We start from the raw sequence: 11,303 nt of genomic DNA on the forward strand, positions 1-11,303 counted from the left end.
ATTATTTATTAGAAAAAATAACAGGGGAGCAAATTTGTTTCTAAGAAATAATTTATTTGGACTGCAATATTCATAGGAAAAAAGGCATGTCTGAAAGTGAGTGAAGATGAGTCATAGCCTGTGTTCTGATCAGGTGGTGCACAGTGTCTGAGGCAACATGCATGCCTTCACACACAAAAACACTCTGTTTTGACCAGTTCCACACATCCTTTTCCAGAGCAAACGTGATCAGTGGGTTAGGGACACAAGTGTTACTCAAGCTTAGTTGTTTAGTTGTGTCGCCGTAGCAGCAGAATTTCTTTCAAAACAACATTTTAAATCAGTGACTGAAAAAGCCAATCACAATCAGCGCTTACCGGATCATATCTGTCTAGTCTTGTTCTAGTCTGCAGCGAGTCTGGGTTACATGAGCACTTTACCTGCGAGGATATTAGTAACATTCAGAGACAAGATGGCTTTAGCGTTCTTTAAACTGACACACAGATGCCTGACTGTATTGTTCTGAGGTGTTACAAACTCATACACAGGGTTAGTGGGACTATTAGGATACTGGTTAGTAGGAGATAAATATAAGTACACAAGTACACACACTTAAAATGTTCTTATAGTGCTAAACTCTAAGAGGCACATGTGTGTGTTTGTATGTATGTGTTCATATAGTAGGTAGGTAGAGCTAAGGCTAACGGTTTGGTGACATTAGGGAAGGCGAGAATGAGATGAGATGCAGGGTGAACCGGCAGTACTGTTTTGATTTGGGATTATGGCGGTCTCTTAGTGTACCTCAGTGACCAAAACTACCGAAGGACAAAAATCAAGCAGGACAAAGGACAATTCACCCCAAGGACATGACAGCAGGCAGCGAGGGCTGCGTGTGTGTGTGTGTGTGTGTGTGCGTGTGGGGGGGGGGGGGGGGGGGGGGGCGAACACTGGCGTGCCATTTCTCTTAAGCTTGGATTACTACATAACACTACCTCTTCCAAACTCCAATCATTTAAAATAGAACTGTTTGTGGAGTATCAGACATGGTTTTAAAGAACCATCTCTCGTTAAAAAGCTTCCGGGTGCACTACTGTCTCCGCAGATGGAGGGTCAGGATACAGGACACTGCTGGGGACGGACTGCAACTCTCCTTGTGAGCAACCAGCAGACCATGTGAAGGAGACAATGGCCCTGGAGATAGCAAGCCTAAAAGAAAAACATCAACAAACACGTCAAAATGAGAAAGAGAATATGACTGCAATTGTATCAAGGCAGGGAAAATGTTAGGCCTCTACAACACTCAGCCAGCCAACAACTTAGCCAGCATGTAACGTAGAGAGTACACAGATCACTAAGAGTCTTTTCACCATTGAGAACTATCTTTGGCTTCCTCTCCTCCACATTGGCACTGCCTTTCTGTCTCTTTATTTCGGTCACTGATGTTTGTGGTGTTTCTTCTGCTTCCTCCACCTCCCTTCCTGACAAACCTCCAACCTCCTCTGGGTGGCTGCTTCTCTCACACACCCTGCTCTTTGATCTCTTGCCTATATCTTAACCCACCCTGAGCTAGTCATTCTCCCACCTCAATTCTTTTACCACCAGCTCTATCTATCTATCTATCTATCTATCTATCTATCTATCTATCTATCTATCTATCTATCTATCTATCTATCTATCTATCTATCTATCTATCTATCTATCTATCTATCTATCTATCTATCTCTTCCTCTCTGGCTTTCTCTCGGTTTTCTCTTCTTCTCTCATTGATCATCAAAGCTTAGTCTGTCTGTGGCTCTCTCTCGCTGTCTTACCTACTGACCGGCGTCTGTGGTCTGCTCTGCCTGCTCCTCGGGCTTGGAGGGTGCTGTCTGAGAGAGAACGGATAACAGCACCTCAGCCAGGAGCTCCATGACATACAAATACAACCTCATTACCACCAAAGGAGCTACAGCAGCATGAATGATTTACTAGTAGGATTATTGACTATACTATATACCAGGGGTAATCAATTATATTTTTCCACGGTCCAATTTTGGCAGATAGCTCTGACCTGAGATCCGGGGCGGCGTTGGCAAACATAAGTTGTTGAGCGGGGGGGGGGGGTATATACTATATACTATATATACTGCTATATACTATACTGCTTACTGATCTTCCCAAGATGATAGATCTAGGGGTGTAATAAGATTTATTTTTCTTCTGTCTTATGGGTGCTATACAAATAAACTTGACTTACTACTGTATAACTATTATTATTGTTATTATATCAGTTTTATATATTTCCTAAATGTGATTCTTCATGCGGATTCTTCATGCTGTTGCCCTTTTGGTTTCTTGGTTGTAAGGTTGAAACGCTGATGATAACTGTAGCATCCATGGGGCCTTTCAGGTTAGTTGGATCGATGTTAGTTGGATTGATGCAAGTGAGGAAATATTAGAAATATGAATGCAATGTGTTTGGCTTGACATGCACATGAGTGCTGCATCATAGACTTCCAATTTCATAATTGGACAAAGAAATTTGCAGCATAAAAAAGCAACAATATGTAAGAGTTAGGAACTAACTATGTACCATTAGCATGATCTGAATGTAGCAACCTAGCATGTTTAGTACCTATTCAAGCGTGAATAGTAATCGTATTACATTCTGCTCACGGGTTATGGTGCCACAAAGCAGAATAGGTGGATTCGTTTTCTTCACAATCCCCCACTGGGCTTTTATACACAACCAGCAGAGCCCTAGACATATTCTGACCATGCTGCAATGAGGCTTTCAACACTGCTGGCTAGAGTAGGTTGCCAGAGGGTCACCCTTGTCCCAGAACGCCTGTCTGGCCAGTAATTCAATCCCAGGCTGCAGCCTAGGAGACAGGAGGGGAATCTTAATGTCCCTACTTCACCATGGGTCTAACCATGGCTCAGAATGAGGCCTCTCAAGCATGTTGGCAGACATATGTCTGCTGGGGCTTCTAGGCGTTCCCTTAGGTGTATGACATGGGGGGGTTGAAGTGTTTAACAGAAAGCATGAGACCGTGCTACAAGTCTGAGCCCATTTTAGCACCTCTGTGTCTTGCTGTTCATCCTGGCCACATCCGCACATGAGGAAGAGAAGCCATTAAAGACCGTAGTCATTCACATCATAAAAAACAGAGTAACCGTGAGCCGAAGAAAAGACAACAGAACAAGTCAGTGAGGGTGCAGGGGTTCAGGAAGTGCTTCTTTACCGGGTTGACCAGTCCAGAGGAAGCTACCACAGTCTCCAGTCCCTCCACGGTCTTCTCCGATATCTGGGTAGCCCCGGCTACGGCCGAATCGCCCACAAGATTCGCTTGCTCAGTCGTCTTCTGTGCAACTGTGCACATTAAACATGATTTGTACTCACAGTATAAAAAAAATTAAAGCTAGGGTTTTGCTTCAGGCTGCTACTCACCTGTGTTCACACTTGAAACCACACCTTCCTTTGTCTTTGTCCCTATAACAAAGTCAAAACGTAACAAGGTTAAATTGTAAAGTCGTCTTGCTCACATCGAACCTTAAAGACAACAGAAACTCCTGTTTAATTGCTTCACTTCATTTGAACCTAAAGTGAGGGAAACCGCACACGTGTTTGGATGAAGGTGTGCTCTGTGGGGCTGGTGCATCCTCTTCTGTTCTCTGCTGCATCATTCCGCTCTGTGTCTGCCCACTTTCAAAGGGCACCTTCAGGGGAGAAAGGACACCACCCCACCCACCCCAGTCCCAGAAGCACAGGGGAGCGCTACACTATCATACCCAGAATTCAGACTACCCCCCTCTGAGGCCATGATCCATTCTCAGGTGTACCAGGGCAGTGGTGCTGTGAAAAACCATACTGTAATACTACTGGAATTACACCAATTAGCCAGTAATGAACCAGTAACAGGGACGCCAGCGCTTCTGTTAGTCTTGTGTCAGGCTCAGTGGAGAAGACCCATGTTAACACAGGCCAAAGCCTTCTGCTTTGTCTTTTCTCTTGTGTCTGCACGTCTTCTGCTGTGTGTCTTCTCTTGTGTCTGTACATTTCCTGTTGTGTATCTGCACGTTTTACATGTTGTGTGAACACCAAGGCGATGCTCTTTTGCCACACCATGTAGCAAGAGTAAGCCATGGGCGGGGCAGTGAAGAACACGCCCATGGGCGGGGCAGTGGAGAACACACCCACGGGCGGAGCAGTGGAGAACACACCCATGAATGAGGACACACTTCCTCAGTACTATAGTCAGATCTCTAGACAGTTCTCAGGTCTGCAGAAATGCAGATACAGTCCCCCAGAGTGCATGTGATGCATTCAAGGGCTTTGATGGTTCTTAATGGCTTTGATGGCTCTTAATTTCCCATGGCATGGCATAACATACTATGTTGCTTACACACACACACACACACACACACACACACACACACACACACACACACACACTACACGAAGTGCAGCTAATACAACATATGAGTGAACATCACTGCTGTTAGGAGTCATTATTCTCAACAGTACAAAACATAAAAATCAATAGGAATATGTGCTATGTGATCAGCTTTTAGTAAAGTAATTATAAGACAGAGAAATAAAGACTGAAGCTGCTAGTCTAAAGTACAGTAGACGTGCCCAGTGGTCAATGTACCTAGTGGGAGCTCGTGGTCATTGCTAATCCATGAGGTTGCTGCATCTTGGTCATTCTGGCATGAACTGATCGCATCGCTCTCTCTCTCTCTCTCTCTCTCTCCCTCCCTCCCTCCCTCCCTACCGACTGCGGTCAGTAAGGATACAGACGGAGCCACAGAGTTAAACAGGGAACAGGTTGATTGCGCTATGACACAGCAGAATACATTGGGGCTTTAGCTGTGTGCGCATGCGTGTGTGTCCGTATACGGACAGTGCTGGTCAATATCCAACCGCCACAGGCTGGCCTGATAAATGTCGGAACTGAAGTGCGGGGTGGTGGTGAACTCAGCACTAACCCCCCACCACCCGCTTCCAGTCACATTCATACTGTATATCTAACTGTCCATGTCACAGTTAGAGGGTGGCAGCTCACTCCCGCTCCCCTAAGGTGCCCAGTGTCTGCATCCAGTCAGGGTTTGGTGAGGTTCACTCTCGCCCATGTTATGCTAGGAGTAGAACAGGCAATACAACAGCTGCTCATAGAGTGCGTCTCCTCTCTTCTCCTGTCATAGAGTGCGTCTCCTCTCCTCTCCTGTCCTTATGCATACAAACAGGCTTCAACTCCAAAGCCCCCATAGTGCCCCAAATCTCTCCATATCAACCCACCAGCCTCTTAGATGTCAGTGCCCGATACCTCTGTTATCAGAATAGGAAACATCCTGTTTCTCTGGAAACCTTCTGCACTTGACTACAATTTAGAATATCTCTACATCTCTGACTACAGTATACTACAATTTAGAATATCTCTACATCTCTGACTACAGTATACTACAATTTAGAATATCTCTACATCTCTGACTACAGTATACTACAATTTAGAATATCTCTACATCTCTGACTACAGTATACTACAATTTAGAATATCTCTACATCTCTGACTACAGTATACTACAGTGACTCATCTAGAAACCTTTTCAGATATATTATCAGTGGTAATGCAAATTGTAGAAACAAACAAAAACTTCAACTAAATAACCAACAACACATCATGATTTACTTTCTGGTCATGGCCTGATTAAAACAAATATTATGCCAAGAAACAAATGGAATCTGAATGGTCAGTGTCTGACACTGAAACACATCAGCTCTAGATCAGTACCCACTACACCAGATACCAGATATCCACACATGGAATGGGGAGATTCTGTACCCACCAACGTACATGACGCCCTCCTTGGTCTTGGCCGCGGCCTCCTCTACCCCAGCCTTAGTCTTCTCTGCGGCCGCCACCACGCCCTCCTTGGCGATGGAGAATCCCTTCTTGAACACGTCCATTCTGATGCCTGGGTTGGGCTGTGTCCTTCGGCTATGGCTGTGCTTCGGATGTGCTGTGGCTGTGCTGTGGCTGTGCTGTGGCTGTGCTGTGGCAGTGCTGTGGCAGTGTTGCGGCAGGGAGCTGCACGGTGGAACTGCTGGACTGTCTGCTGAGGCTCCTGGCAAAGGCGTGTGGTTACGTCCGCCAGAGGGGTCCGGTCTTATGAGAGTGGGCTGGGCACTTAGAGCTCAGACAGGGACGCCCTTAATGAGGAGAGCAGTGTGTCTAGTGGAGGGGGGAGAGAGAGAGAGAGTGAGAGAGAGAGAGTGAGAGAGAGAGAGAGAGAGAGAGAAGAAAAAGGAAGGGAGGGAGAGAGGGAGAGGGAGAAGGGGGGTAAAAAAGAAAGAAAGAAATGGAGTAGACAACAGCCAAACACATTGTTTGTTCTCTTTTTAGCCTTCGTAATGAATAATGCTCTGTTGAACCGGTATGTGTTTGAACCTATGGATTTCTATACATTTGCCCATAATAAATGTATTATTAATTAAAGTCCTATGACCTTCTCCAATTTAAAGGGCATGAATCTAAGGGTATAATGGAAAACATTGTTCATTTCAGTTGAAATATCTCATAGTTTAGCAAAAAAATATGTAAAATAAACTGTACTATGCTAAATGTAGATGATGTGCCAAGACCTGTTTGGTCCTTAGCTTTGCCTTAGATTCACAAGGGTATATGTATGTTATATATGCCATGTTTTAAACAGATTTAGGACAGAATCTGACACATACAAGCCACTCGGTGTCAGTATACCAGCTGTATCATACTGTGAAGAAGAATCACTGGCAAAAATTACTTACCGTTCCTTTAAGCACTTGATTAGAAATACATATCGACTTGGGCATACAGTTTGCACAGTGCTAATTTGTGGAAAGCATTTCTTCTTTACATTAGCCTTGAAACTAAATAAGCTTTTAGCAGTATTTGTGTTAGGTGAAAATGGATTAATGTCAGTGATATGTCCAACTATTCCCTTAATTACTTACTTCTAAGAGGAAGCCTTTGTACCACCATGCAAGGTGCACAACTGCAAAACCAGGAAGTGATTAGCCCATGTGAAGATGTGCATGATATGAAAGCACAAAAAAATAAGTATGCATCTTTTATTTTGAGCAGCATTCACACCCATTCTCGAGCCACCTCTGAATCTAAACCTTTATGGCGACCTGACGGCCAAAGGGTCTTAGATGTTTTATTGTATTATATGGTCTGAATAACAGGACGTCTGCTGCTTTGGGGAATCTGGATAGTGTCATTCATGTAATTAAATGTGTCCTTTTTAAAGGGAGCAGGCTAGATAAACACAGATCAAGATGCATGAACTCAATGTTGCACTCAAAATGTCTGAGACAAAACTGCTGAGACATATTGCCCTATCAGAGTGGCCTCAGGCTGGACACCATGCTGAGCCAGCAGAAATTTCCTCCTAACGTTTTAGGGTCTCTGGCCACTCTCTGTCCAAGCTAATTGGACGACTGTCTGCATGGGTCTATATATAGAGCATTTGCCAGGAAAATGAGAGTGTGTAAATGGATACTGGGGTTAAAGGCTCCACTGATCTTCTTGGCAATCTGCTCATGAGGTTCCTAGATGTAGCAGAAGGGCCAATCCTGGCCCCAACAGCACCGGACCTGCCCCCAAACATCTAACAGAGCGCTGCGAAAATCAGCCCCAACTCCCTCATGAGACAGAGCCACACAAAGCCTTGTACAAACACAAAATTCATTTAGTGAGATTAAGATATGTTATTGGCAGATGGACTTTAGTGGGGGTTTTTTTATCATGTGTTGGATTTAGCTTGAAGTCTAGGACTGCTGTGCCCATTAAAGTCTCACGTAGCACACCTTCTGTGTATAATGATGCTAAATGATTGAAAATATGATGAGTTGGGAAATGAGATTGTTTTTGTGTATATAGTGGGCATTCCACATTCACTCTGTTTATGTCAGTTCTCATTATGCTACATTAAGTCTCCTGTTGTCACACACCACTGATTACCAGGAAGCTTTGTGACTAAGCAAACAGAGCATCTGACTGCAGTTACTGTAAGGGTGCAGCGAGGCAGAGACACCACAGCCCTCTAACGGGCCCAGAGCCTGCAGAGCACAGCCGCTCCCAGGCATAAGAACGCAGGAGGGAGAGATGAAAGGACACAGCGTATCTCTGAATCACTTCCAACACAGGCGTCCCCTTTATGGACAGAGGGAGACGGAGGAATGGTGAAGATCACATTATGAGGAAAAAATGGAGACAAAGTCATAGTTTTAAAACACATAGTTAAAAAAAATATCAAATGAAGACATACAGCAATTATTCCAAAGGTCATTTTAAGCTCTAATCTCCTGAGAACCTGATAAAAAAATGTTTTGGGCAGTTAAGATATTTGGAGCATCTCCGTAGGGAGTTACAATAAAAAAATATCAGATTGCTTTTATGCCTTGTAGGAAACCTAAGCCATTTTCTTTATGAATGCCAACTGTCCGTACAGAATAAGAAACAAAGGATCTTGGCAAGGCACCGCCAGTCTCAGAATGCCAGAGAAGAGCAGGAGCAATTAGAACTGGTGTGTGAGCAGCACACACTCCCGGTCTCTTCTCCCACAGGTCTATGGCAGTCATCGGGCTTCAGAAGCCATTGCCAATAATAATATCAGCTCATAACAGCCAACACTAGAATTTTGTTTTAGTGAGGAGGTTCCTGATTATATAATATTGTTTGTTTGCCTTATTTTTCAATTTATGTTTTCAAAAGTTAACATTCAGTTGCTTAACACACTGAAAATGGCAAATTGATGCCCTACACAACTCTAATAAATTATTATGTATAAAAAAGCAAACAAATCAAAACCTAATAATTGTTATATTGCTCTTAGTCCACACTGAGCAAATCTAAAAAGCCATATCAAGTAGCAGTGGTTCTGTGGTCTTACTCAAAGAGCCTATTAGTGAATACCAGTCTACTTGTAAACATGCTTGGTTGCACTGTATAAATCTGTTAATGGCCCTCATCTCTGATGATATGCTATTATGTGCATGTATGTGTGGTCAGTTTATGGCTGCCTCTCTATTACACACAAAATGCTTTGAATTTTATAACAGTTTTTTTTATTTTTAAGCTATTGTTTGTCAGGTCAGTAGCTGCCCTGAATAAGATGACTGACATCAGCTAGAGGGGGGAGGGTCGAAAAGCCTTCACTGCAGATTCTTTTTACTTCATCACTCAGGATTGGTGGAGCTCAGAGTCAGAGGGGTGAAAATCAGGAGGGGTGGAGATGGTGCACATGCCCCAGAACCCCTCCCAGGATCCAGGACCAGCCCTGTACAGACACTACACACACACGTACACATGTTCCTGTAGAATGCAGACTAACGTGTTAGACGTGGTAGAGTGATTAATACAGCCAGCCTAAAATGCAGCCAGCCTGGCCTGCCGCTTATGTGACTCACCCGTCTCATTAAATCTGCATGATTTACCAACTATGACCTGAAGCAGTTTGTGCACACCTCAGTGACCTATGAAAACTGTACTCAAACATATTTGAAAATATTTTAACAAATTTGCCAAACATCATCTTTTGAACATAATGAAGGTTGAACGAAATGACACAGTGGTGCAAATGAGCCATCCATGGCCTCTCTCAGCCTGCAAGTGCTGTGGGAGAGATCTGGGGGTGGGCTAGACGCAGCACTGGACCCTGGCCTCACTCCCCGGGGGCTGCAACAATGGAGGCTTGTTACGAAGAATCTCATGTGTTGGAAGAGTGCCTGTAACACTCAGTTTGTCACCAGCTCAGCAGTAAACAAAGTAATAAATTAAACACATTACTCGTAAGATGTATGCGAGATGCAGTGGGTTTTTTCTTTTCAGGATCTGTTTTTCAAACGCCTGGAAACATCAGGTGTGTCCCAGGTGTGGTTTTGCACCACAGTGTACACAGAGTACACAGTGGTTTGATCTGCAGGCCAGACGACACCAACAGCACAAACAGGCTATGATCCATCTGTGCTACGGTAGATACCCTCAGGCCAATCACCACCTCTGGACTCGTGATATCTGAGCTGAGGCCAGTGCGTGCTTGTGGGCCAGTGCGTGCTTGTGGGCCAGTGCGAGCTTGTGGGCCAGTGCGTGATCTTCTTCCAGTGAGACATGGCTCAGTGTGGCTTTGATCTTCAGCCAGGGAGTGTTTCTCAGCATTGCTCCAATTTGTCTCTGATTAACTGCTCACCAATCCCTGTAGACTGGGCCTCTATTCTCTGGTGACAGAGATGGCATTGGGACCCTGTTACTTATGAAGGAAGTCATTTACTCTCCCTCAGTTCACTACATGCTTTGGCTTGTTTGTCACGGATCCTTATAAAAGCCACTGAGGGCTTTCAAGGCCTTAAGAACAGATTCTATACAGCTTTATCATATGGAGTACATTGTGAAAAGCATCACTAAGGTGTTAGGTGTAATTAAACAAGGGCAACTACACTCACAGTAAGTGCTCTAGCCAGTAGATGGCACCCCATCTTTCTCCTTGTCCATGTTTAGCTGCTCTCTAACACACACACACACACACACACACACACACACACACACAGTCTCTTTCCTCCCCGTAGCCCTGAGACTGCACACTCCAATTCATCTGCTTTTCAGACACTACTGTGTATCTATGCATCACTGGTCTCTCACTCTGCACCAGGTGAGCTCTTCTGTACATGACTATTGTCTACAGACAGACAGCTGCTTTTGTGGAAACGTATTACTGTAACACATCTAGGGCCTTACTGTACCCATTGCTGTGCTGCTAAAATTGTCTAATTTTTCTTTGGGGATTAATAAAGTGTTTTCATATCCTAAAGTCTTATCCCATCATATCTTTCAATGTCTTGTGTTCCCTGATTTAATTTTGTGTGTGAAAGTACTGCCATCTGCTGTTCACTGTGTAGAATTTCTCCTGCTGTAACTTGCATGGTTGAAGCCCTCAGCGTCTGCCACAAATGTCCTGTTCATTGTCTCTAAAGACACAATGCTTCAATCAGGCAAATTAACATCTGTAGTGCTAGTTGGATTTGTTTAACATCTGTGGTGCTGGTTTCATTTATGTGTTTGACCATCTGAACAGGTTTTCACTCCTTGGCATTTTTCTGATCATGAAAGATGTGAATGCGGAGGTCAACTTCCTGTACACTCCAAACATAGAACAGAGCTCACTGTAGCATGAATACTTATTACAATCCACAACAAAATCATAAAAAGAAATGCCAAAGTACAGTATAATTTCCAGGTACAATCTAGTGTGGTGGAGTCTTGTGTATACGTGTGTGTGTGTGTGTTTGTGTGTGTTGGGGG

At 44.1% G+C, this 11,303-nt stretch overlaps 1 protein-coding gene across 2 annotated transcripts; it reads right to left on the reverse strand.

The window, feature by feature from the left end:
• Nucleotides 1-33: 33 nt before the first annotated feature.
• Nucleotides 34-6,148, reverse strand: sncga (synuclein, gamma a). 2 transcript variants are annotated; one of them, XM_076974046.1, is made up of 6 exons: nt 5,809-6,148; nt 3,410-3,451; nt 3,204-3,331; nt 3,041-3,061; nt 1,791-1,847; nt 34-1,185 (listed from the first exon to the last, which is right to left on the reverse strand). In XM_076974046.1, exons 1-5 carry the CDS (start codon nt 5,927-5,929, stop codon nt 1,791-1,793), a joined length of 369 nt encoding a protein of 122 aa, XP_076830161.1. In that variant the 5' UTR covers nt 5,930-6,148; the 3' UTR covers nt 34-1,185. The 2 variants fall into 2 exon arrangements, with proteins under 2 accessions (XP_076830161.1, XP_076830162.1); XM_076974047.1 differs by lacking the exon at nt 3,041-3,061 and having other exon boundaries at nt 5,809-6,143.
• Between the last annotated feature and the right edge of the window lie 5,155 nt (nt 6,149-11,303).

The sequence above is a fragment of the Brachyhypopomus gauderio genome, chromosome 15 (assembly GCF_052324685.1).
Source record: "Brachyhypopomus gauderio isolate BG-103 chromosome 15, BGAUD_0.2, whole genome shotgun sequence".
Lineage (NCBI taxonomy): Eukaryota > Metazoa > Chordata > Actinopteri > Gymnotiformes > Hypopomidae > Brachyhypopomus > Brachyhypopomus gauderio.

Excerpts from the sequence above, each read along its gene's own strand:
- sncga (XM_076974046.1), bottom strand. The coding sequence starts at position 5,929 with ATGGACGTGTTCAAGAAGGGATTCTCCATCGCCAAGGAGGGCGTGGTG. Across the intron at positions 3,332-3,409 it reads GGTTTCAAGTGTGAACACAG|TTGCACAGAAGACGACTGAG; the intron begins GTGAGTAGCAGC and ends TAATGTGCACAG. Across the intron at positions 1,848-3,040 it reads ATGAACAGCAAGACACAGAG|ACAGCACCCTCCAAGCCCGA; the intron begins GTGCTAAAATGG and ends GTTCTCTCTCAG.